A 26,826-nucleotide genomic window follows, 5' to 3' on the forward strand; every position below is an offset into this window, starting at 1 on the left:
CAGCCTGAGGAGGGGGAAAGCTACACCCCAGAGGGGCACCCCTCGGGCTCTTCTCCCCAGGACGGGTTGGAAGGACTGTCTCTGGCTGCTGTACTGTCGCTTCTGTGAGAAACTGGGCATCTGTTGCCTAATAAACCTTCTGTTGTACCTGCTGAGTGAGAGTCACTCCTGCCAGCGGACGGGGTGCAGTGCAGGGGGACCCCTGAACCCCATCACAAAACCACAGCAGTAAATCCGCCGTACGACACCCATGTGCTGGGCCTCCCCAACCCCAGCAGGCAGCTCGCAGCCCCACTGACCAGGGCAGGCACCTCCCCAGGGCAGAAGCAGTGTCTGACAGCCAGCCCAGGGCAAGAGGGACGGCCAGAGAGAGTCAGACAAAGACAGAGTGCCAGGCATTTATTTGGTCTGCGCGCAGCGTTCACAGTCTAGCGCTAGGTGACAGGCCCCTGCCCAGGGCTCCCCAGGCTGAGGGGGCGCTCGGGCTGGCAGAGAAGGCGAGTGCAGAGCCTGGCCGCAAGGTTCAGGCAGGCAGCAGGGAAGCAACTTAGGGGAGGGCTGCAGAGGGTGTCTCGCCCACCCCTATTCCCAGCAGCTGACGCCTTCTTCCTGCAAGAGCCCCAGAGGGCAGCACCCCAGGCTGACCACACCCCCACGAAGGCCCTCTGCTCCCCGCAGAAAGGGGCCAGCTGCAGGGGCCCTGCTGGGGGCAGGAACTGAGCAGGACCATGCAGCCAACCTGTTCGGTGGGCCCCCAGCCAGTGAACCATACAATGGGCCGTGCTGGGGGGACAGCCCCCCGCACACACGCTGGGGGAGGGCAGCCTGCGCCTTCACCCCCCAAAGCGGAATATTAACCGTTTTTCTGCCCTGGGCGGGAGTGGACTCCCTGTTCCATTCCCAGCTCTCTGGCCAGCTGGGGCAGCCCCTGCCCCTGAGGCAGAGAGGCTGCTCTGGGGGCGCCGGTCCCTTGGCTGGGGAGAAGATGCTCCAGCCAGGATCCATGTGTGCGCAGCAGGCGAGCAGGCAGGTGAGCGCAGGGCAGGAAGGGCCAGGCCGGTCATAGGCACTGTGCCTTCTGCTGGAAGTAGGCCTCGAAGCGGCACTGTGCGTAATCCTGGGGCAGGGAGAGAGCGTCAGGCAGGCGTGGGGCCGGACCAGGGATTCCCACAGGAGCGGGGCACCCCCCACAGAGCCCCCCAAACCACAGAAGTGGGGCACCCCCAAACCACAGGAGCGGGGCACCCCCCCACAGAGCCCCCCAAACCACAGGAGCGGGGCACCCCCCCACAGAGCCCCCCAAACCACAGGAGCGGGGCACCCCCCCACAAGGCCCCCCCAAGCCATGGGAGCCAAGAAGCCCCATCACCCCAGACAACTGAACTGTGGGGGCAGGGGAGCCCAGTAACTGCACAGGGCTCCCCAGCCATAGGAGCAGAGGGAGAAAAAAGCCCCACCCCCCCAGTGGGGCACAGGAAACAGCCGGTGCCTGCAGTGCTCAGTGGGACAGGTCCCCCGTCCTCTCCAGAGGAGGTGTTACGGGCAGATGCCTCCCAGCCCACCTGCGCCCCATGTCAGCGGGCAGCCCGGGCACCGCCCACAGGTGCCAAGGGGCAGGTCGCCAGCACTGTCAGCTCACCAGGTAGCCAAACTCAATGGTGGAGATCTTCGCCTGCACGACAGACCACAGGCCCCAGAAGAAGTGGGAGGCCAGAGCAAACCTGAGAGGAGAGAGCAGCCCTGTGGGAGAGGCTGGGAGAGCTCCCCGTGCCAGGCCGCAGCCCTAGCCTGCTACACACTGAACCCCAAGGGACCCAAGGGTGCCACTCCAGAGGGTTCAGGACAGGCGCCGTTTCCACCGGCTGCCGGCTGCCCCCAGAGACTCGTGACTGGTGCGTGGGATTTAACCACTCAAACAGCTTCTCTCTCGCCCTGTGCTGTCTGCCTTTGGTAAGGGGCTTTCAGCCGTTCGCTTCCAAAGGATGGGCCCCGCCGAGCACACGCTGACCTGGGGATGTGGCTGCTCTGGGCGAGGAAGGACACTGGCTTGGGGCATTTGCTTGCGTGACTTCTGCCTGGCTAGAGGGGCAGCAGAGGTGCCCCTTGTGGCTGGGCTGGCGCCTTGGGAGAAGAAACCCCAGCCTGGGCTGGAAGTGGCCTGGTTTGGGGGTCTCAGCAATGCCTGGGGAACTTCCTGTGTATTCCACCCCCTCAGCCCAGCCTCTCAGGCACCCTGCAGCAGAGCAGCCAGGCTGGCAGAGGCCTGCGACAAACACCTGACTGCACTGCAAGGACGCTCAGACACCTGTTCTGGGAAAGGTGAGGGGGTCCAACTCCCCACACCCCATCTGGGGGGGTCCCCCCGGCCAGCCGCCCCCTCCCCTGGGAAACGGCGGTGGGGATCCCCCAGGCCACCCCGTGTCACTCACCGGCTGACCTCGGTCAGCATCTCCTCCTCGACACGGGCCTGCTCCTCCGGCGTGGCGTCTCTGGGTCGCCCTGCCGCCTCCCTCAGGTAGTGCCGGATGAAGTGCAGCTGCAGGCAGGACAGAAGAGGCTCAGGCCCCGCACGCAGGGTTGGGGCTGCAGAAACAAGGGGCTGCCTACCCAGCCAGCTGGGCAAGGCCCAGAGTGGGCCGGGTTCTCCTGGGTAACGCTGCACAGAACTCGCGGGCCCGGGGGCCCTCCCATTCCACCTGTCACACACCAGGGCTCATGCGGCACCAGAAAGAGGGCAGCTGGCTCAGGCCGGAGCAGCCAGCTGCACAGAGGGAGGCAGAGGGGCTTGCCTGGCCATGGGCCAGAGGGGCAGGGCGGCGTCCACAGGCCTGCAGGGGGCTCAGAGCCTAGTGGGGTGACAGCACTGACCCAGGCGGGGATGGAGGCCGAACGGGAGGCGAGGAGTCAGCCAGGACTTGCATGGAGGAGGCTCCCTGACAACACGCCAGACAGATGACCCGTTCCCTACTTCTCCCACCACACCCGCCAACCTCCAGGTCCCTGCCAGGTGCCTTCCCCTCGCTGCTCCTCCCCCCCTAGTCTGCTCCCAGCCTCTGCAACGCTAGGAGTGAGCAGGAGCAGGAGCAGGGCTCTGCTTCCAGGGAGATGAACGCTTCCGCGGAGGTCTGCACGGTCGCCTAGTGGGCCCTCAATGCAAGACAGCCTCCTGCACCTGCTTTGCTGTCTCTACCGTCACACGCGTGCAGAGGCGTGGGAAACCCCTGGCCCAATGCGCTGCAAGTGACTGACACACCCCCACTCTGTGTCACTGACCACGTCTGTACCGTCACACGCGTGCAGAGGTGTGGGAAAGCCCTGGCCCAAAGCACTGCAAGTGCCTGACACGCCCCCACTCTGTGTCACTGACCACGTCTGTACCGTCACACGCGTGCAGAGGCGTGGGAAACCCCTGGCCCAATGCGCTGCAAGTGACTGACACACCCCCACTCTGTGTCACTGACCACGTCTGTACTGTCACACGCGTGCGGAGGTGTGGGAAAGCCCTGGCCCAAAGCACTGCAAGTGACTGACACGCCCCCACTCCCGGCGTCACTCACCACGTCTGTACCGTCACACGCGTGCGGAGGCGTGGGAAAGCCCTGGCCCAAAGCACTGCAAGTGCCTGACACACCCCCACTCTGTGTCACTGACCACGTCTGTACCGTCACACGCGTGCGGAGGTGTGGGAAAGCCCTGGCCCAAAGCACTGCAAGTGACTGACACACCCCCACTCTGTGTCACTGACCACGTCTGTACCGTCACACGCGTGCGGAGGTGTGGGAAAGCCCTGGCCCAAAGCACTGCAAGTGACTGACACGCCCCCACTCCCGGCGTCACTCACCACGTCTGTACCGTCACACGCGTGCGGAGGCGTGGGAAAGCCCTGGCCCAAAGCACTGCAAGTGCCTGACACACCCCCACTCTGTGTCACTGACCACGTCTGTACCGTCACACGCGTGCGGAGATGTGGGAAAGCCCTGGCCCAATGCGCTGCAAGTGCCTGACACACCCCCACTCTGTGTCACTGACCACGTCTGTACCGTCACACGCCTGCGGAGGTGTGGGAAAGCCCTGGCCCAAAGCACTGCAAGTGCCTGACACGCCCCCACTCCTGGCGTCACTCACCACGTCTGTACCGTCACACGCGTGCGGAGGTGTGGGAAAGCCCTGGCCCAAAGCACTGCAAGTGCCTGACACACCCCCACTCTGTGTCACTGACCACGTCTGTACCGTCACACGCGTGCGGAGGCGTGGGAAAGCCCTGGCCCAAAGCACTGCAAGTGCCTGACACACCCCCACTCTGTGTCACTGACCACATCTGTACCGTCACACGCGTGCGGAGGTGTGGGAAAGCCCTGGCCCAATGCGCTGCAAGTGCCTGACACACCCCCACTCTGTGTCACTGACCACGTCTGCACCGTCACACGCGTGCGGAGGTGTGGGAAAGCCCTGGCCCAATGCGCTGCAAGTGCCTGACACACCCCCACTCTGTGTCACTGACCACGTCTGTACCGTCACACGTGTGCGGAGGTGTGGGAAAGCCCTGGCCCAAAGCACTGCAAGTGACTGACACGCCCCCACTCCTGGCGTCACTCACCACGTCTGTACCGTCACACGCGTGCGGAGGTGTGGGAAAGCCCTGGCCCAAAGCACTACAAGTGACTGACACGCCCCCACTCCCGGCGTCACTCACCACGTCTGTACCGTCACACGCGTGCGGAGGCGTGGGAAAGCCCTGGCCCAAAGCACTGCAAGTGCCTGACACACCCCCACTCTGTGTCACTGACCACGTCTGTACCGTCACATGCGTGCGGAGGTGTGGGAAAGCCCTGGCCCAAAGCACTGCAAGTGCCTGACACACCCCCACTCTGTGTCACTGACCACGTCTGTACCGTCACACGCGTGCGGAGGCGTGGGAAAGCGCGGGCCCAAGGCGCTGCTAGTGCCTGACACACCCCCACTCCCGGCGTCACTCACCACGTCTGTACCGTCACACGCGTGCGGAGGCGTGGGAAAGCCCTGGCCCAATGCGCTGCAAGTGCCTGACACACCCCCACTCTGTGTCACTGACCACGTCTGTACCGTCACACGCGTGCGGAGGTGTGGGAAAGCCCTGGCCCAAACCACTGCAAGTGCCTGACACACCCCCACTCTGTGTCACTGACCACGTCTGTACCGTCACACGCGTGCAGAGGTGTGGGAAAGCCCTGGCCCAAAGCACTGCAAGTGCCTGACACACCCCCACTCTGTGTCACTGACCACGTCTGTACCGTCACACGCGTGCGGAGGCGTGGGAAAGCGCGGGCCCAAGGCGCTGCTAGTGCCTGACACACCCCCACTCCCGGCGTCACTCACCACGTCTGTACCGTCACACGCGTGCGGAGGTGTGGGAAAGCCCTGGCCCAATGCGCTGCAAGTGCCTGACACACCCCCACTCTGTGTCACTGACCACGTCTGTACCGTCACACGCGTGCGGAGGTGTGGGAAAGCCCTGGCCCAAAGCACTGCAAGTGACTGACACGCCCCCACTCCCGGCGTCACTCACCACGTCTGTACCGTCACACGCGTGCGGAGGTGTGGGAAAGCCCTGGCCCAAAGCACTGCAAGTGCCTGACACACCCCCACTCTGTGTCACTGACCACGTCTGTACCGTCACGCGTGCGGAGGTGTGGGAAAGCCCTGGCCCAATGCGCTGCAAGTGCCTGACACACCCCCACTCTGTGTCACTGACCACGTCTGTACCGTCACACGCGTGCGGAGGCGTGGGAAAGCCCTGGCCCAAAGCGCTGCAAGTGACTGACACACCCCCACTCCCGGCGTCACTCACCACGTCTGTACCGTCACACGCGTGCGGAGGTGTGGGAAAGCCCTGGCCCAAAGCACTGCAAGTGACTGACACGCCCCCACTCCCGGCGTCACTCACCACGTCTGTACCGTCACACGCGTGCGGAGGCGTGGGAAAGCCCTGGCCCAAAGCACTGCAAGTGCCTGACACACCCCCACTCTGTGTCACTGACCACGTCTGTACCGTCACACGCGTGCGAAGGTGTGGGAAAGCCCTGGCCCAAAGCACTGCAAGTGACTGACACACCCCCACTCTGTGTCACTGACCACGTCTGTACCGTCACACGCGTGCGGAGATGTGGGAAAGCCCTGGCCCAAAGCACTGCAAGTGACTGACACGCCCCCACTCCCGGCGTCACTCACCACGTCTGTACCGTCACACGCGTTCGGAGGCGTGGGAAAGCCCTGGCCCAAAGCACTGCAAGTGCCTGACACACCCCCACTCTGTGTCACTGACCACATCTGTACCGTCACACGCGTGCGGAGGTGTGGGAAAGCCCTGGCCCAATGCGCTGCAAGTGCCTGACACACTCCCACTCTGTGTCACTGACCACGTCTGTACCGTCACACGCCTGCGGAGGTGTGGGAAAGCCCTGGCCCAAAGCACTGCAAGAGACTGACACGCCCCCACTCCCGGCGTCACTCACCACGTCTGTACCGTCACACGCGTGCGGAGGTGTGGGAAAGCCCTGGCCCAAAGCACTGCAAGTGACTGACACGCCCCCACTCCCGGCGTCACTGACCACGTCTGTACCGTCACACGCGTGCGGAGGCGTGGGAAAGCCCTGGCCCAAAGCACTGCAAGTGCCTGACACACCCCCACTCTGTGTCACTGACCACGTCTGTACCGTCACACGCGTGCGGAGGTGTGGGAAAGCCCTGGCCCAAAGCACTGCAAGTGCCTGACACACCCCCACTCTGTGTCACTGACCACGTCTGTACCGTCACACGCGTGCGGAGGCGTGGGAAAGCCCTGGCCCAAAGCACTGCAAGTGCCTGACACACCCCCACTCTGTGTCACTGACCACGTCTGTACCGTCACACGCGTGCGGAGGTGTGGGAAAGCCCTGGCCCAATGCGCTGCAAGTGCCTGACACACCCCCACTCTGTGTCACTGACCACGTCTGTACCGTCACACGCGTGCGGAGGTGTGGGAAAGCCCTGGCCCAATGCGCTGCAAGTGCCTGACACACCCCCACTCTGTGTCACTGACCACGTCTGTACCGTCACACGCGTGCGGAGGTGTGGGAAAGCCCTGGCCCAAAGCACTGCAAGTGACTGACACGCCCCCACTCCTGGCGTCACTCACCACGTCTGTACCGTCACACGCGTGCGGAGGTGTGGGAAAGCCCTGGCCCAAAGCACTGCAAGTGACTGACACGCCCCCACTCCCGGCGTCACTCACCACGTCTGTACCGTCACACGCGTGCGGAGGCGTGGGAAAGCCCTGGCCCAAAGCACTGCAAGTGCCTGACACACCCCCACTCTGTGTCACTGACCACGTCTGTACCGTCACACGCGTGCGGAGGTGTGGGAAAGCCCTGGCCCAAAGCACTGCAAGTGCCTGACACACCCCCACTCTGTGTCACTGACCACGTCTGTACCGTCACACGCGTGCGGAGGCGTGGGAAAGCGCGGGCCCAAGGCGCTGCTAGTGCCTGACACACCCCCACTCCCGGCGTCACTCACCACGTCTGTACCGTCACACGCGTGCGGAGGCGTGGGAAAGCCCTGGCCCAATGCGCTGCAAGTGCCTGACACACCCCCACTCTGTGTCACTGACCACGTCTGTACCGTCACACGCGTGCGGAGGTGTAGGAAAGCCCTGGCCCAAACCACTGCAAGTGCCTGACACACCCCCACTCTGTGTCACTGACCACGTCTGTACTGTCACACGCGTGCGGAGGCGTGGGAAAGCGCGGGCCCAAGGCGCTGCTAGTGCCTGACACACCCCCACTCCCGGCGTCACTCACCACGTCTGTACCGTCACACGCGTGCGGAGGTGTGGGAAAGCCCTGGCCCAAACCGCTGCAAGTGCCTGACACACCCCCACTCTGTGTCACTGACCACGTCTGTACCGTCACACGCGTGCAGAGGTGTGGGAAAGCCCTGGCCCAAAGCACTGCAAGTGCCTGACACACCCCCACTCTGTGTCACTGACCACGTCTGTACCGTCACACGCGTGCGGAGGCGTGGGAAAGCGCGGGCCCAAGGCGCTGCTAGTGCCTGACACACCCCCACTCCCGGCGTCACTCACCACGTCTGTACCGTCACACGCGTGCGGAGGTGTGGGAAAGCCCTGGCCCAATGCGCTGCAAATGCCTGACACACCCCCACTCTGTGTCACTGACCACGTCTGTACCGTCACACGCGTGCGGAGGCGTGGGAAAGCCCTGGCCCAAAGCACTGCAAGTGCCTGACACACCCCCACTCTGTGTCACTGACCACGTCTGTACCGTCACACGCGTGCAGAGGTGTGGGAAAGCCCTGGCCCAAAGCACTGCAAGTGCCTGACACACCCCCACTCTGTGTCACTGACCACGTCTGTACCCTCACACGCGTGCAGAGGCGGGGGAAAGCGCGGGCCCAAGGCGCTGCTAGTGCCTGACACACCCCCACTCCCGGCGTCACTCACCACGTCTGTACCGTCACACGCGTGCGGAGGTGTGGGAAAGCCCTGGCCCAAAGCACTGCAAGTGCCTGACACACCCCCACTCTGTGTCACTGACCACGTCTGTACCGTCACACGCGTGCGGAGGCGTGGGAAAGCGCGGGCCCAAGGCGCTGCTAGTGCCTGACACACCCCCACTCCCGGCGTCACTCACCACGTCTGTACCGTCACACGCGTGCGGAGGTGTGGGAAAGCCCTGGCCCAACGCGCTGCAAGTGCCTGACACACCCCCACTCTGTGTCACTGACCACGTCTGTACCCTCACACGCGTGCGGAGGTGTGGGAAAGCCCTGGCCCAATGCGCTGCAAGTGCCTGACACGCCCCCACTCTGTGTCACTGACCACGTCTGTACCGTCACACGCGTGCGGAGGTGTGGGAAAGCCCTGGCCCAACGCGCTGCAAGTGCCTGACACGCCCCCACTCTGTGTCACTGACCACGTCTGTACCATCACACGCGTGCGGAGGTGTGGGAAAGCCCTGGCCCAATGCGCTGCAAGTGCCTGACACACCCCCACTCTGTGTCACTGACCACGTCTGTACCATCACACGCGTGCGGAGGCGTGGGAAAGCCCTGGCCCAACGCGCTGCAAGTGCCTGACACACCCCCACTCTGTGTCACTGACCACGTCTGTACCCTCACACGCATGCAGAGGCGTGGGAAAGCGCGGGCCCAAGGCGCTGCTAGTGCCTGACACACCCCCACTCCCGGCGTCACTCACCACGTCTGTACCGTCACACGCGTGCGGAGGTGTGGGAAAGCCCTGGCCCAAAGCACTGCAAGTGCCTGACACACCCCTACTCTGTGTCACTGACCACGTCTGTACCGTCACACGCGTGCGGAGGCGTGGGAAAGCGCGGGCCCAAGGCGCTGCTAGTGCCTGACACACCCCCACTCCCGGCGTCACTCACCACGTCTGTACCGTCACACGCGTGCGGAGGTGTGGGAAAGCCCTGGCCCAACGCGCTGCAAGTGCCTGACACACCCCCACTCTGTGTCACTGACCACGTCTGTACCCTCACACGCGTGCGGAGGTGTGGGAAAGCCCTGGCCCAATGCGCTGCAAGTGCCTGACACGCCCCCACTCTGTGTCACTGACCACGTCTGTACCATCACACGCGTGCGGAGGTGTGGGAAAGCGCAGGCCCAATGCGCTGCAAGTGCCTGACACACCCCCACTCCCGGTGTCACTCACCACGTCTGTACCCTCACACGCGTGCTCAGGTGTGGGAAAGCGCGGGCCCAACGCGCTGCTAGTGCCTGACACACCCCCACTCTGTGTCACTGACCACGTCTGTACCGTCACACGCGTGCTGAGGTGTGGGAAAGCGTGGGCCCAACGCGCTGCTAGTGCCTGACACACCCCCACTCCCGGTGTCACTCACCACGTCTGTACCCTCACACGCGTGCTGAGGTGTGGGAAAGCGCGGGCCCAACGCGCTGCTAGTGCCTGACACACCCCCATTCCTGGTGTCACTCACCACGTCTGTACCGTCACACGCGTGCTGAGGTGTGGGAAAGCGCGGGCCCAACGCGCTGCTAGGGCCTGACACGCCCCCACTCCCGGTGTCACTCACCACGTCTGTACCGTCACACGCGTGCTGAGGTGTGGGAAAGCGCAGGCCCAACGCGCTGCTAGTGCCTGACACGCCCCCACTCCCGGCGTCACTCACCACGTCTGTACCCTCACACGCGTGCTGAGGTGTAGGAAAGCGCGGGCCCAACACGCTGCTAGTGCCTGACACGCCCCCACTCCCGGTGTCACTCACCACGTCTGTACCGTCACACGCGTGCTGAGGTGTGGGAAAGCGCGGGCCCAACGCGCTGCTACTGCCTGACACGCCCCCACTCCTGGTGTCACTCACACGTCTGTACCCTCACACGCGTGCTGAGGTGTAGGAAAGCGCGGGCCCAACGCGCTGCTAGTGCCTGACACGCCCCCACTCCCGGTGTCACTCACCACGTCTGTACCCTCACACACGTGCTGAGGTGTGGGAAAGCGCAGGCCCAACGCGCTGCTAGTGCCTGACACGCCCCCACTCCTGGTGTCACTCACACGTCTGTACCCTCACACGCGTGCTGAGGTGTAGGAAAGCGCGGGCCCAACGCGCTGCTAGTGCCTGACACGCCCCCACTCCCGGTGTCACTCACCACGTCTGTACCCTCACACGCGTGCTGAGGTGTGGGAAAGCGCAGGCCCAACGCGCTGCTAGTGCCTGACACGCCCCCACTCCTGGTGTCACTCACACGTCTGTACCCTCACACGCGTGCTGAGGTGTGGGAAAGCGTGGGCCCAAAGCGCTGCTAGTGCCTGACACGCCCCCACTGCCGGCGTCACTGACCACGTCTGTACCGTCACACGCGTGCTGATGTGTGGGAAAGCGCGGGCCCAAAGCGCTGCTAGTGCCTGACACGCCCCCACTGCCGGCGTCACTGACCACGTCTGTACCCTCACACGCGTTCTGAGGTGTAGGAAAGCGCGGGCCCAACGCGCTGCTAGTGCCTGACACGCCCCCACTCCCGGCGTCACTCACCACGTCTGTACCGTCACACGCGTGCTGAGGTGTGGGAAAGCGCGGGCCCAACGCGCTTCTAGTGCCTGACACGCCCCCACTCCCGGTGTCACTCACCACGTCTGTATCCTCACACGCATGCTGAGGTGTGGGAAAGCGCGGGCCCAACACGCTGCTAGTGCCTGACGCACCCCCACTCCTGGTGTCACTCACCACGTCTGTACCCTCACACGCGTGCTGAGGTGTAGGAAAGCGCTGGCCCAACGCGCTGCTAGTGCCTGACACGCCCCCACTCCCGGTGTCACTCACCACGTCTGTACCGTCACACGCGTGCTGAGGTGTGGGATAGCATGAGCCCAACGCGCTGCTAGTGCCTGACACGCCCCCACTCCCGGTGTCACTCACCACGTCTGTACCATCACACGCGTGCTGAGGTGTGGGAAAGCGCGGGCCCAACGCGCTGCTAGTGCCTGACACGCCCCCACTCCCGGCGTCACTGACCACGTCTGTACCGTCACACGCGTGCTGAAGTGTGGGAAAGCGTGGGCCCAATGCGCTGCTAGTGCCTGACACGCCCCCACTCCCGGCGTCACTCACCACGTCTGTACCCTCACACGCGTGCTGAGGTGTGGGATAGCACGGGCCCAACGCGCTGCTAGTGCCTGACACGCCCCCACTCCCGGCGTCACTCACCACGTCTGTACCCTCACATGCGTGCTGAGGTGTGGGATAGCACGGGCCCAACGCGCTGCTAGTGCCTGACGCCCCCACTCCCGGTGTCACTCACCACGTCTGTACCGTCACACGCGTGCTGAGGTGTGGGAAAGCGTGGGCCCAACGCGCTGCTAGTGCCTGACACGCCCCCACTCCCGGCATCACTCACCACGTCTGTACCGTCACACACGTGCTGAGGTGTGGGCTAGCACGGGCCCAACGCGCTGCTAGTGCCTGACACGCCCCCACTCCTGGTGTCACTCACCACGTCTGTACCCTCACACGCGTGCTGAGGTGTAGGAAAGCGCGGGCCCAACGCGCTGCTAGTGCCTGACACGCCCCCACTCCCGGCGTCACTCACCACGTCTGTACCCTCACACGCGTGCTGAGGTGTGGGAAAGCGCGGGCCCAACGCGCTGCTAGTGCCTGACACGCCCCCACTCCCGGTGTCACTCACCACGTCTGTACCCTCACACGCGTGCTGAGGTGTGGGAAAGCGCAGGCCCAACGCGCTGCTAGTGCCTGACACGCCCCCACTCCCGGTGTCACTCACCACGTCTGTACCGTCACACGCGTGCTGAGGTGTGGGAAAGCGTGGGCCCAAAGCGCTGCTAGTGCCTGACACGCCCCCACTGCCGGCGTCACTGACCACGTCTGTACCGTCACACGCGTGCTGAGGTGTGGGAAAGCGCGGGCCCAAAGCGCTGCTAGTGCCTGACACGCCCCCACTGCCGGCGTCACTGACCACGTCTGTACCGTCATACGCGTGCTGAAGTGTGGGAAAGCGCAGGCCCAACGCGCTGCTAGTGCCTGACACGCCCCCACTCCCGGTGTCACTCACCACGTCTGTACCCTCACACGCGTGCTGAGGTGTAGGAAAGCGCGGGCCCAACGCGCTGCTAGTGTCTGACACGCCCCCACTCCCGGCATCACTCACCACGTCTGTACCGTCACACGCGTGCTGAGGTGTGGGAAAGCACGGGCCCAACGCGCTTCTAGTGCCTGACACGCCCCCACTCCCGGTGTCACTCACCACGTCTGTATCCTCACATGCATGCTGAGGTGTGGGAAAGCGCGGGCCCAACGCGCTGCTAGTGCCTGACGCCCCCACTCCCGGTGTCACTCACCACGTCTGTACCGTCACACACGTGCTGAGGTGTGGGATAGCACGGGCCCAACGCGCTGCTAGTGCCTGACACGCCCCCACTCCTGGTGTCACTCACCACGTCTGTACCCTCACACGCGTGCTGAGGTGTAGGAAAGCGCGGGCCCAACGCGCTGCTAGTGCCTGACACGCCCCCACTCCCGGCGTCACTCACCACGTCTGTACCCTCACACGCATGCTGAGGTGTGGGAAAGCGCGGGCCCAATGCGCTGCTAGTGCCTGACACGCCCCCACTCCCGGTGTCACTCACCACGTCTGTACCGTCACACGCGTGCTGAAGTGTGGGAAAGCGCAGGCCCAACGTGCTGCTAGTGCCTGACACGCCCCCACTCCCGGTGTCACTCACCACGTCTGTACCGTCACACGCGTGCTGAAGTGTGGGAAAGCGCGGGCCCAACGCGCTGCTAGTGCCTGACACGCCCCCACTCCCAGCGTCACTCACCACGTCTGTACCCTCACACGCATGCTGAGGTGTGGGAAAGCGCGGGCCCAATGCGCTGCTAGTGCCTGACACGCCCCCACTCCCGGTGTCACTCACCACGTCTGTACCGTCACACGCGTGCTGAAGTGTGGGAAAGCGCAGGCCCAACGCGCTGCTAGTGCCTGACACGCCCCCACTCCCGGCGTCACTCACCACGTCTGTACCCTCACACACGTGCTGAGGTGTGGGAAAGCGCGGGCCCAACGCGCTGCTAGTGCCTGACACGCCCCCACTCCCGGCGTCACTCACCACATCTGTACCGTCACACGCGTGCTGAGGTGTGGGAAAGCGCGGGCCCAACGCGCTGCTAGTGCCTGACACGCCCCCATTCCCGGCGTCACTCACCACGTCTGTACCGTCACACGCGTGCTGAGGTGTGGGAAAGCGCGGGCCCAACGCGCTGCTAGTGCCTGACACGCCCCCACTCCCGGCGTCACTCACCACGTCTGTACCGTCACACGCGTGCTGAAGTGTGGGAAAGCGCAGGCCCAACGCGCTGCTAGTGCCTGACACGCCCCCACTCCCGGCGTCACTCACCACGTCTGTACCGTCACACGCGTGCTGAGGTGTGGGAAAGCGCGGGCCCAACGTGCTGCTAGTGCCTGACACGCCCCCACTCCCGGCGTCACTCACCACGTCTGTACCCTCACACGCGTGCTGAGGTGTGGGAAAGCGCGGGCCCAACGCGCTGCTAGTGCCTGACACGCCCCCACTCCCGGCGTCACTCACCACGTCTGTACTGTCACACGCGTGCTGAGGTGTGGGAAAGCGCGGGCCCAACGCGCTGCTAGTGCCTGACACGCCCCCACTCCCGGCGTCACTCACCACGTCTGTACCCTCACACGCGTGCTGAGGTGTGGGAAAGCGCAGGCCCAATGCGCTGCTAGTGCCTGACACGCCCCCACTCCTGGTGTCACTCACCACGTCTGTACCCTCACACGCGTGCTGAGGTGTGGGATAGCACGGGCCCAACGTGCTGCTAGTGCCTGACACGCCCCCACTCCCGGCGTCACTCACCACGTCTGTACCCTCACACGCGTGCTGAGGTGTGGGATAGCACGGGCCCAACGCGCTGCTAGTGCCTGACACGCCCCCACTCCCAGTTTTACTCTGACCACAGAGTTTTCAAATGTCGCACAGACCACGTGTTGTGGGCACAGAATCCCCTGCAGCTGGGGCTTTTTGGGGCGGGGGCTCAAAAGGTGTCCGACACCCAGAGTACAAGCACCTCATGCCACAGGGCAGCAGCCCCACAAGGACCAGCCTGCCTGACCCCAGGCTGTGCGGCGGCGGCTCCCTCACCTGCTGCTGGCGCGTCGGGTACTTCTCCAGGGAGGCCTGGTAAAAGGGCCATGTGGGGTGGGTGTAATCGTACACCCACTCGCAGAAGTGATTCCCGATGTCAAAACCCCTGCAGGGAGGGAAACAGTACAACACATAAGTCTTTTCCATAACCATACTGAGAGGCCTAAGGCCTTCCTCTGCGGCCAGGAACTGGGCAGCTACCAGTCATGTACTCACACTCCAGCTCAAGTTCAGCACAACAGCACCACCCCAGGCTGGTAAGGGGGAGACCCCGTCCTAACGCCACCCGCTGTCACCGGCTAGAGAAACAGAGCTCCAGCCGGGTCGGGAACACTCAGTGAACAGCATTTCGTCTGGCGAGCAGCGACGGAGCGACAGCGAGGCTGTGGCAGCCCCGTGCTACGAGCGCTGTGCTCGCTTTCCTACTGCTGTGTGTGATCTCGGGCTGCTGGCGAAGTCCCTGTGCTGGGTGTGAACTGACTGGAGGGGGGGGTGTGACGGGTTAGGTAATTCTGTTAGTCACCTACGACTGGTTGGTAAAACTCGACTAAGTAACTGGTCGAGGCAGAGCTAAGCAGGACTCAAGGTTCACCACTTACATGGGGGTCCAGGAGGGAAAACAGCAGGAGGAAGGAAGGGAAAGAAAGGCAGGGAGGAGGAGGAGGAGGAGGAGGAGGAGGAGGAGGAGGAGGACGACGACGACGCAGACCTGGGCGGACTCACCCCAAGACCAGCGCTCCCAGACCCGAGGCGCAGCAACCAGCACCAGAGAGACTAGACTGACTGTGTCTGGCCAACGGGGGAAGTCGGCCGGCCTGTGCCAGGGCGGGGAGCCTGACCCCGAGTGCTTAGCTCGTGTTCTGCCTGCTCCGTACTCGTCGGTAAATGGAGACCGCTACTGCCTAAGGCTTTTCAGTGGCACAGACCCTGCAGACCCGCAGGGAATTGTGCCCTGAGCCCCAGGAACTGGGTAAGGGTGCGTGTGTCTCTGACGTACACAAGGGACACACACATTTCTGCAGGTAACAAGAAAAGGAGATGAGGGGACTCCACACTCGTCCAGGTCCAGCGTCCTCGGAGTTCTGACACCACCCCAGCAGGCAGCTGCTCCCAGAGTCGCCCCACAACCCCACAAGGGTCCCACAGCCCAGAGAGCACCAGGGAAAACAGCCACCCCAGAGTCACCCCCACAGGCCCACGTCGGTCCCACAGCCCAGAGAGCGCCAGGGAAGACAGCCGCCCCAGAGCCACCCCCACAGCCCCACGTGGGTCCCACAGCCCAGAGAGCGCCAGGGAAAACAGCCGCCCCAGAGCCACCCCCACAGCCCCACGTGGGTCCCACAGCCCAGAGAGCGCCAGGGAAAACAGCCGCCCCAGAGCCACCCCCACAGCCCCACGTGGGTCCCACAGCCCAGAGAGCGCCAGGGAAAACAGCCGCCCCAGAGCCACCCCCACAGCCCCACATGGGTCCCACAGCCCAGAGAGCGCCAGGGAAAACAGCCACCCCAGAGTCACCCCCACAGGCCCACGTCGGTCCCACAGCCCAGAGAGAGCCAGGGAAAACAGCCACCCCAGAGTCACCCCCACAGGCCCACGTCGGTCCCACAGCCCAGAGAGCGCCAGGGAAGACAGCCGCCCCAGAGCCACCCCCACAGGCCCACGTCGGTCCAACAGCCCAGAGAGCGCCAGGGAAAACAGCCGCCCCAGAGCCACCCCCACAGGCCCACGTCGGTCCCACAGCCCAGAGAGCGCCAGGGAAAACAGCCGCCCCAGAGCCACCCCCACAGGCCCACGTGGGTCCCACAGCCCAGAGAGCGCCAGGGAAAACAGCCGCCCCAGAGCCACCCCAACAGGCCCACGTCGGTCCCACACCCCAGAGAGCACCAGGGAAAACAGCCACCCCAGAGCCACCCCCACAGCCCCACGTCGGTCCCACAGCCCAGAGAGCGCCAGGGAAAACACCCACCCCAGAGTCACCCCCACAGGCCCACGTCGGTCCCACAGCCCAGAGAGCGCCAGGGAAGACAGCCGCCCCAGAGCCACCCCCACAGCCCCACGTGGGTCCCATAGCCCAGAGAGTGCCAGGGAAAACAGCCGCCCCAGAGCCACCCCCACAGGCCCACATCGGTCCCACAGCCCAGAGAGCACCAGGGAAAACAGCCGCCCCAGAGCCACCCCCACAGCCCCACATGGGTCCCACAGCCCAGAGAGCGCCAGGGAAAACAGCCACCCCAGAGTCACCCCCACAGGCCCACGTCGGTCCCACAGCCCAGAGAGAGCCAGGGAAAACAGCCACCCCAGAGTCACCCCCACAGGCCCACGTCGGTCCCACAGCCCAGAGAGCGCCAGGGAAGACAGCCGCCCCAGAGCCACCCCCACAGGCCCACGTCGGTCCCACAGCCCAGAGAGCGCCAGGGAAGACAGCCGCCCCAGAGCCACCCCCACAGGCCCACGTCGGTCCCACAGCCCAGAGAGCCCCAGGGAAAACAGCCGCCCCAGAGCCACCCCCACAGGCCCACGTCGGTCCCACAGCCCAGAGAGCGCCAGGGAAAACAGCCGCCCCAGAGCCACCCCAACAGGCCCACGTCGGTCCCACACCCCAGAGAGCACCAGGGAAAACAGCCACCCCAGAGCCACCCCCACAGCCCCACGTCGGTCCCACAGCCCAGAGAGCGCCAGGGAAAACACCCACCCCAGAGTCACCCCCACAGCCCCACGTCGGTCCCACAGCCCAGAGAGCGCCAGGGAAAACAGCCACCCCAGAGCCACCCCCACAGCCCCACGTCGGTCCCACAGCCCAGAGAGCGCCAGGGAAAACAGCCGCCCCAGAGCCACCCCCACAGCCCCACGTGGGTCCCACAGCCCAGAGAGCGCCAGGGAAAACAGCCGCCCCAGAGCCACCCCCACAGCCCCACGTGGGTCCCACAGCCCAGAGAGCGCCAGGGAAAACAGCCGCCCCAGAGCCACCCCCACAGCCCCACGTGGGCCCCACAGCCCAGAGAGCGCCAGGGAAAACAGCCGCCCCAGAGCCACCCCCACAGCCCCACGTGGGTCCCACACCCCAGAGAGCACCAGGGAAAACAGCCACCCCAGAGCCACCCCCACAGCCCCATGTCGGTCCCACAGCCCAGAGAGCGCCAGGGAAAACAGCCACCCCAGAGCCACCCCCACAGGCCCACGTCGGTCCCACAGCCCAGAGAGCGCCAGGGAAGACAGCCGCCCCAGAGCCACCCCCACAGCCCCACGTCGGTCCCACAGCCCAGAGAGCACCAGGGAAAACAGCCGCCCCAGAGCCACCCCCACAGCCCCACATGGGTCCCATAGCCCAGAGAGCGCCAGGGAAAACAGCCACCCCAGAGTCACCCCCACAGGCCCACGTCGGTCCCACAGCCCAGAGAGAGCCAGGGAAGACAGCCACCCCAGAGTCACCCCCACAGCCCCACGTGGGTCCCACACCCCAGAGAGCGCCAGGGAAAACAGCCACCCCACAGCCACCCCCACAACCCCACATCGGTCCCACAGCCCAGAGAGCACCAGGGAAAACAGCCACCCCAGAGCCACCCCCACAGCCCCATGTCGGTCCCACAGCCCAGAGAGCGCCAGGGAAAACAGCCACCCCAGAGCCACCCCCACAGGCCCACGTCGGTCCCACAGCCCAGAGAGCGCCAGGGAAGACAGCCGCCCCAGAGCCACCCCCACAGCCCCACGTGGGTCCCACACCCCAGAGAGCGCCAGGGAAAACAGCCACCCCACAGCCACCCCCACAACCCCACATCGGTCCCACAGCCCAGAGAGCACCAGGGAAAACAGCCACCCCAGAGCCACCCCCACAGCCCCATGTCGGTCCCACAGCCCAGAGAGCGCCAGGGAAAACAGCCACCCCAGAGCCACCCCCACAGCCCCACGTGGGTCCCACAGCCCAGAGAGCGCCAGGGAAAACAGCCGCCCCAGAGCCACCCCCACAGCCCCACGTGGGTCCCACAGCCCAGAGAGCGCCAGGGAAAACAGCCGCCCCAGAGCCACCCCCACAGCCCCACGTGGGTCCCACAGCCCAGAGAGCGCCAGGGAAAACAGCCGCCCCAGAGCCACCCCCACAGCCCCACGTGGGCCCCACAGCCCAGAGAGCGCCAGGGAAAACAGCCGCCCCAGAGCCACCCCCACAGCCCCACGTGGGTCCCACAGCCCTGGGAGAGAGCGCCAGGGAAAACAGCCGCCCCAGAGCCACCCCCACAGCCCCACGTGGGTCCCACAGCCCAGAGAGCGCCAGGGAAAACAGACGCCCCAGAGCCACCCCCACAGCCCCACGTGGGCCCCACAGCCCTGGGAGAGAGCGCCAGGGAAAACAGCCGCCCCAGAGCCACCCCCACAGCCCCACGTGGGTCCCACAGCCCTGGGAGAGAGCGCCAGGGCAGGTGGTGACTGTCCTACACATGCCCACTTACAGCTCCGCACCATACCTCTCCTACCCCTCAGAAGCTCCCACTGCCACGGCCCCCCCTGCCCAGCGCCCCTCACCCACCTGTAGTTGTAGCTGCTGTACTCAAAGTCAATCAGCATCAGCTTGTCGGTGGGCAGCGACTCGTGCCCGGCCAGCAGCAGGATGTTGCCTGGGGAAGGGAGGGGAGGGGAGGCCAGGTGAGGGCGGCTGCCCTGGGGAGCCTGCAGGGCTGGGGAGCCCATCGGGTCCCACATTGCTCAGCCCCAGGGCTGAGGCAGGACTGGTGCTGACGGCAGTCCCCAGGGGAGGGCTCAGGCTGAGGGGACCCTGCCCTGCCCCAGAGGGGCTGGGGGAGGGGGGCCACATGCACTGGTGGCTCAGGCTGCTGTGGATGCTGGCTGGGCTATTCCGGTGGCAATGCCAGCCAGTAACAGGCAACAGGGCGGCTCACCCCACCACTCACCTTCCTGCACGTCGTTGTGGCAGAAGACCACGGGGGAGTGCGTGGACTCCAGCAGCTCCCTGCAACCGGGGGCGGGGGGGAGACATGTTAGCAGACAGCCCACATCATCCCTCTGGGCTCGCCAGGCCTCCCCAGCAGGCGGCACCCCAAGGAACGTGGCTATTTCAGCCCCCCATGGTGAATCAGCAGTGTGGGCAGAATCGGTCCTGCTCTGGGCATGCGGGGGGGAGCAGCCGCGGCTGTTGGGGCAGATGAGCACAGGCCCAGGGATGGCAGCAGCTGCAGCGGGAGGGGAACGGGGGCACAGCAAGGGTCACGGCAGGGGGCGGGGAATCACACAGAATCACAGGTCTGGAAGGGACCTCAGGAGATCATCTAGTCCAGCCCCCTGCTTCAAGCAGGATCAACCCCCCCTAAGTCATCCCAGCCAGGACCGTGTCCAGCCGGGACTTAAAAACCTCAAGGGATGGAGACTCCACCACCTCTCTAGGCAACACATTCCACTGCTTCACCACCCGCCTGGTGAAGTAGTTTTTCCTAATATCCAACTTACACCTCTCCCTCTTCAACTTCTGACCATTGCTCCTTGTTCTGCCACCTGACACCACTGAGAACAGTTTCTCACCCTCCTTTTTAGAGCTCCGCTTCAGGAAGTTGAAGGCTGCTATAAAATCACCCCTAAGTCCTACCTTCTGCAAACTAAACAAGCCCAAATCCCTCAGCCTCTCCTCATAGGTCTTGTGCTCCAGCCCCTCAATCATTTTTGTTGCCCTCTGATGAACCTGCTCCAGCAAATCCACATCCTTTTTATACTGGGGGGCCCAAAATTGGACACAAAATTACAGATGTGGCCTCACCAGTGCCGAATAGAGGGGAACAACCACTTCTCTAGATCTGCTCGAAATGCTCCTCCTAATGCACCCCAGTATGCCGTTTGCCTTCTTGGCTACAAGGGCCCACTGTTTACTCATATCCAGCTTTTCATCCACCATAACCCCTAGGTCCCTTTCCGTCAGACTGCTGCTGAGCCAGTCGGTCCCCAGCCTGTAACAATGTTTGGGATTCTTCAGCCCCAGGTGCAGGACTCTGCACTTCTCCTTGTTGAACCGCATCAGATTTCTTTTGGCCCAGTCCTCCAATTTATCCAGGTCCCTCTGGATTCTCTCTCTACCCTCCAACGTATCTACCTCTCCCGTTAGTTTTGTGTCATCCGCAAACTTGCTGAGGGTGCAATCCAGTCCCTCATCCAGGTCATTAATAAAGATGTCGAATAACACCGGCCCCAGAACTGAGCCTTGCGGCACTCTGCTTGAAACAGACCGCCATCCAGAAATTGAGCCATTGACCACTACCGGTTGAGCCTGACTATCATGCCAGCTTTCTATCCGTCTTATAGTGCAAGGATCCAATCCGTATTTCCTTAAACTTATGGGCAAGAATGTTGTGGGAGACCGTATCAAGAGCTTTGCTGAAGTCAAGTATATCACACCCACTGACCCGTACCCACAGAATTTGTTACCTCGTCATAAAAGCTAATCAGATTGGTGAGGCAGGACTTGCCCCTGGTGAATCCATGTTGGCTACTTTTGATCACTTTCCCCTCTTCCAAGCGCTCCAAAACGGATCCCTTGAGGACCCCCTCCATTATTTCCCCAGGGACTGAGGTAAGGCTGACGGGTCGATAGTTCCCTGGATTGTCCTTCTTTCCTTTTTTAAAGATGGGCACCACGTTTGCCCTTCTCCAGTCATCCGATACCTCCCCCGATCTCCAAGAGTCTTCAAGGATAATGGCCAAAGGCTCAGCAATGACCTCTGCCAGTTCCCTCAGTGCCCTGGGGTGCATTAAATCCAGGCCCATGGACTCGTGCACACCTAGTTTTTCTAGGTAGCTCAGAACTTGTTCCTCCCCCACAGCAGAGGGAGGGGAGGGGGAGCCCAGCAAGGGGCACAGCAGCAGCGGGTGGGGAAGCGGAGCGCGACAGACAGTGCACGGGCCCAAGGGCCTACTGTGGTGCAGAGCAAGGCAGCACGAGGGGCACTTCAGGAGTGCAAGGAGCTTCCCAGCAGCCCGAAGAGCCTGCCCACCTCCCAGCCCCAGGTGGGTCTGGCACCCTGCAGGCTCACCGGAGGCTCCCCATTTCTTTCCGCAGGTCATAGGCTTTGAGCTGGTTGAACTTCTTCAGCTGGGCTTCCTCAGGGAAGGTGAGCTCGGCAATCTGCCTCAGGTACCTGGAACACAGGGTCCTGTCACCTGTGCAGGCCAAGGCCCCAGCTCCCCTCCCTAGGGAGGAGCAGGGATCTGGGACACCGCCCCACCTGCAAACCTCCCCATCCCTGGACACCTTCCCACACCCTACTCCTCCCTAAACACTCACTCCCCAGCCCTGGGAGCAGACCCCCAACTCACACCTCACCACAACAGGGAGATGGAGAAGGGTCCCTCCACTCCCAGCAGAACAAGGCCAATAGCTGTCCTTCCAGGGCTCAGGGTACCAGCTCCCCCGCCCCCAGCCTCTGGGCAAAGAGCATGGGGGGGCCATTCCCCACAGGGCTGTTACTGAAAATTGTGGGGCAACTCCTTGCTAGCACCACTCCAAGCCCCTCTTCTGCAGGTCGGCCAGAACTGCAGGCCAAAGTACCCAGGGCGTTACCGTTCCATGGTCCCAAACAGCCACTTGGGCTCCTTGTTGAAGGGCATCACCATGCCGTGGAAGCGGGCCATCTTCATGGCAATCTCCCTGGAGATGTCGGGGTCCCGTAGGTCCTTGGTGCACAGACGCCGGCTCTGGGGACACACAGCAGGCATAAGAACCTGGCCTCAGACTCCTGGCCGTGAGGGAATGGGCCGGGCCGGCAGGGAGCCTCCAGTGCCAGGGGAGAACACAGCTGTGGCATCACCCAGAGCCCCAGCTGAGCCAACTGAGGGAACCAAGGGCTGAGGTGGCCAGGCCCCCGCTACACACAGCAGCCGTCAAGGGGCCTGACGAAGAGCAGCATGAGCCCTAGCTGCCCGCAGGTGGAGCAGAGAACTCTGCAGCCAGCGCGCTGGGGGAAGGCACAGAGTAAACAGCCCAGCCAGGCCCGTACCGGAATGTACTGCTCCAGGCGCCCCTCTGGGAAGACCCCATAGAGCCTTGGGCCCAGCGCCCGCTCTGCCAGAATGGCGAACATCACGCTCTCCAGAACCAGCGAGTCCACGCCCTGCCGAGACAGAGAGCATGGGTGAGGGGCGGCCACGCCCAACCCAGTGCAGTCAGGGGTTGGGGGGCCATGACCACGAGATCCCCCCAACTCTGCACAGTTGGGGGAGGGGCCATGACCCTGAGATCCCCTGATCCTGTACAGTCAGGGCATGTGGAGGGGCCTTGACCCTCATGGCAGCTGTCTGGGGGTGGGGAGGAGTGACCCCAAGATGCTCCTTGATGCCAGTGGGAGGCAGCACACCCACAATTCACAGCCCACCCCACGCACAGTCATAGGGAACCCTACAAAGCAACCCCCAGCCCCAGGGAGGGGCTCTCACAGCTCTGAGAAGCCCAGGAGGGAAGAGAGGCCTCACTGCAAGGTGCCTGGCTGGGCAACGGCATTACCTCCGGTAGCCAGGGACCCCTGCTACCCTGGGCAGAGAGCTCCCAGGCGCCGGGCGCAGCAGCACCATGCTCAACATGCTGGTCCTCTGCCACAGCAGGTGCTGCCAGGCTGGGCTAGCCAGGGCTGTGGGTAGGGATGGCAGAGCGCTGGCTGAGCTGCAGGGGCGGGCGGGGCTAACTGTGGCTGTGGGTTGGGACCGCAGAGCACTGGCAGAGCTGTGGGGGCAGGGTGGCCTAGGCACTCACTGTAGATTGGAGGGTAATGCTCCCTGCAGAGGCCTGCACAGCTGGCTTGTGGCCAAGGGGCATGGCTGGCCCTGAACCCGTCGCTGGGCTGGTTCACCCACACTGAGCCCAGCTTTGCCATCACACAGAACACAGGAAGCACTTATGTGTGTCTGTTAACCCCAAAGGGTCCCTGGGGTCCGCCACCCTGTGCCCTGCGAGGGGAGTGTCACCTGCAGAATGGCTCCATAGATGCGTAGCAGCACCTGCCGGGGCTCATCTCCCACGGTCTGGATGTGGTCCGGGAGGGTGCACTTGTACAGCAGGTTACTGAGCCCCCCACTGCAAAGGGGAGCACAGCCCGTATCAGAGGCCATGCTCAGTCAGCTGCACACAGACAGCCTCGCCCCCAGATGGCCAGGTTCTGGGTGGGAGGAGCTTGCGGATCCCCCCCAGGCAATTTCAGCCTCAGCCCACGCCAGTGAGAGCCCACCCCAATCCCCTCTGGGTTGTGAGCCCGATCAAGGCACCAGCTGTGTGCACCCACAAAGCCCCAGGCACTTTCAGCTGCACTGCAGAGACCTGAGCACACGCCCCCAGGTGACTGCAGCTGTGCCTCAGAGGGCACCCTGCTGGGATTGCCACGTCACCTGGGGCCTGCCCTGGAGGTAGGGGATGGTCCGTGGGTGTCCCTGGATGGGAGTGCACCATTTCTGCTGTTTGTACCAGTCCTGGCCCAGGACGCAGGCATGAGTCTGCTTCCTAAAGCCCAGCCATGCACTCTGCCCCAGGCTGGGCACGAGCACAAGTGTGGAGGATGGTCCTTACAGTCTGTGCACGAGGAGGGGGAAGGGGAGGGGGCAGGCACATGTGCTTGGAGCCCCTGTGAGGCTGCAGGGAGCAGAGGAAACAGCAGCTCACCGGTCCCTAACTGGGCAGGGCTCTCGCAGCTGGGGCAGAGGTGTGGAGTGAATGCAGAGGTTTAGCAGGAGCAGTAATGGGGCAGGACAGCCCAACCTTTGCTCCCCTCTGAGCCACGTGTCTGTACTGGCTGGCACCAGGGACTATGCCACATCGCTTGGGCACTCGGAAGGGGCAGAGCTCACAGGCTGGAGCTCTGAGACACTCAGCACAGCTTGCAACACAACCAGCCAGGGAGGGAGCCCTGCCACAGATCTGACCCCAGACAGGCACTTCTCAGACCCAGCTTGGGTGTCCTGACTCCACAGGCTCCCCTTCCCGCACCAGCATAGCCTCTGTGAAACTGAAAGTGAAGCGTTATGGGGTGCAGAAAACCCACACTGGGCCTCTGCACCCAGGCAGCTGTCCTGGGGGGGCTGCAGGAATACTGCCCCCGCTTGCCAGGCTGGCCCACCACCAGGTACCAGCTCCAGCGACTCGGCGGTCACAGGAATCGCTGTATGCCTAGCGCTCCTGGCTGCAGAGCCCTGCAAGCGTGAGCCAAAGGCGCCCGACGTAGCCACATCTGCCTGAGCCTGCAGGCAGCCTGGCATGTCGCTTGGAGGGCAGTTAACTCTGAGCCCTAACGATGACTGCCTCGCAGGGCAGGGGGAGGTGTCCCCAGCAGGTTACCTGCAAACCTCCGGGGAGCCAGGAACAGTCTCATCCACCCCAAGGCACAGGGCAGGGGCGAACCCCCATTTCCCCCAGGCCCCCAGCTCAACCCACGCGCCACACCCCATTAGACAGGCCCCAGTGGGGCCCCCAGGGCCACATGGCCCCACCCACCCGTGTCCCTCACCTCTGGGGCACCCCGCCCCCACCGGCCCCAGGCCCCGCCCCCGGTCTGGGCCCCGCCCCCACCGGCCCCAGGCCCCGCCCCCGCTCTGAGCCCCGCCCCCACCGGCCCCAGGCCCCGCCCCGGCTGTACCTGACCGGGCTGATGCCGAGCTCTCCGGGCCCGACGAGCCGCCAGGAGCCCGCCAGGAACTCGCGGCACCACTCGAGCGCGCGCAGGCGCGTGTGGCCGGGCACGGAGCCGCGGGGGGAGACGGGCCCCGCGCAGCCCCGACCCTCCAGGCACCGCGCGCCGGCCGCCGCCGCCATCGCCGCCCGCCGCCAATCGCACGGCGCGCCGCCCGCCCGGCCTCGCACGCTCAGCCAATCAGCGGCGCGCCGCCCGCCCAGGCTCGCACGCTCAGCCAATCAGCGGCGCGCCGCCCGCCCAGGCTCGCACGCTCAGCCAATCAGCGGCGCGCCGCCCGGCAGGGCCTGGGGGGCGGAGCCGGACAGGCAGCCGGAATCAACCTCCGCATCCTGGGCGGTGCAGCCAATCGGAACCCAGAGTCCGCGGGGGGCGGGGCGCGCAGGAGCAGCAGCCAATGGCGGGCGGGGGGCCGGGGCGGGCCGGGGCGCCGCAGGATGCCGCGGAACCTGGAGCTCAAGGCGCGCGTGCGGGGTGCGCGCTCCCGCAGACCGACACCTTCCTGCGCGCGCCGAGGGGGAGGGCGGGGGGAGCATCCCGCCGGGAGCGCGCACGGTCCGTACGCGTGTGCCCGCCGGCGGAGCGGCCCCCGCGGCTCTCCCCACTGCACCCCCGCGCGCGCACCCCCACGCGCGCCTCCCGCCCGGCCCGAGTCTCGGCCTCGCCGCCGCGCGTGATGAGCGCCCCCGCCCCGGCTCACCCCGCGGGAGCAGATCCGGGCCCCCCCGTTGAGTCTCGCCTCGCTGGGTGATAGCGCGGCCGCAGCCCCGGCACCACGTGTGCCCCTGAGCCCCGCTCCGCGCTCGCGGGGCGCCGGGAAAACCCCCTCCCCGGGCGGGAGGCGCGTCGCCGGCAGAGGTGGCGGCTTCCCCAGCCCTGGCGGTGTCGAGTCCCGGCCGGACGCGGCCCTGGGGGGTGACTTAGCGGGGCAGGCGCTGCTCCTGCTCGGGGACCCCCGGAGTCTGATTCTCCCGGCAGTGGCCGGCGCCGGGGCGCAGAGGGGGCGCACGAGGCCGGGCACATCGGCAGATCCACCCCGAGTTTCTGGCCCACGGAAGCCAGGGAGACGGTCGCTGCCCGGGAGCCACTGACGGGCCTGTCCTCCATGAGCTGCTCTGGTTCTGTTACTGACTCCTGCTCCGGTCTTGGCCTCCGCAACGCTCTGGCCCGTTGCGCGCTGTGCGGCGCGTGCCTGTGCCTGGTTCCAAACCCGCTGCCTCTTAGGGTCATTTGCGGACGCTGCGGTATAGGAGGGAGTAAATAACTCCTGCCCGTTCTGCACGAGTCATAGTTCTATATGGCCCCTGGGCCATCTCCTTCCCAAACCGAAAATCCCAGTTTTATTCGTCTCTTCTCATGTGGCTCTGCTGCAAACTCGTAATTGTTTGGTTGCCTTTTCTGAAGCCTTTCCTGTGCCGAGGTACCTGTTTCACGATGAGATGATCACGTCTGCACACACTACTCAAGATGTGA

At 64.7% G+C, this 26,826-nt stretch overlaps 1 protein-coding gene across 2 annotated transcripts; it reads right to left on the reverse strand.

The window, feature by feature from the left end:
• Positions 1–384: 384 nt before the first annotated feature.
• On the reverse strand, positions 385–26,598 carry CHKB (choline kinase beta). Of its 2 annotated transcripts, none has more exons than XM_074984253.1 (11): positions 26,054–26,598; positions 23,642–23,750; positions 22,681–22,794; positions 22,245–22,378; positions 21,718–21,822; positions 19,594–19,652; positions 19,212–19,299; positions 14,690–14,798; positions 2,430–2,536; positions 1,640–1,721; positions 385–1,117 (listed from the first exon to the last, which is right to left on the reverse strand). In XM_074984253.1, exons 1-11 carry the CDS (start codon positions 26,581–26,583, stop codon positions 1,061–1,063), a joined length of 1,494 nt encoding a protein of 497 aa, XP_074840354.1. In that variant the 5' UTR covers positions 26,584–26,598; the 3' UTR covers positions 385–1,060. The 2 variants fall into 2 exon arrangements, with proteins under 2 accessions (XP_074840354.1, XP_074840355.1); XM_074984254.1 differs by lacking the exon at positions 26,054–26,598 and adding an exon at positions 25,300–25,505.
• Positions 26,599–26,826: the final 228 nt, after the last annotated feature.

This window comes from Carettochelys insculpta, chromosome 1, assembly GCF_033958435.1.
Source record: "Carettochelys insculpta isolate YL-2023 chromosome 1, ASM3395843v1, whole genome shotgun sequence".
Classification (NCBI taxonomy): domain Eukaryota; kingdom Metazoa; phylum Chordata; order Testudines; family Carettochelyidae; genus Carettochelys; species Carettochelys insculpta.

Bases quoted from the DNA above. Each gene is read 5' to 3' on its own strand.
- CHKB (XM_074984253.1), bottom strand. From the start codon at position 26,583: ATGACCCTAAGAGGCAGCGGGTTTGGAACCAGGCACAGGCACGCGCCG. The intron at 19,653-21,717 runs GTGAGCCTGCAG...CCCCGGTTGCAG, and splicing joins AAAGAAATGGGGAGCCTCCG to GGAGCTGCTGGAGTCCACGC. The intron at 14,799-19,211 runs GTGGGTGAGGGG...CCCTCCCTGCAG, and splicing joins TACAGCAGCTACAACTACAG to GGGTTTTGACATCGGGAATC.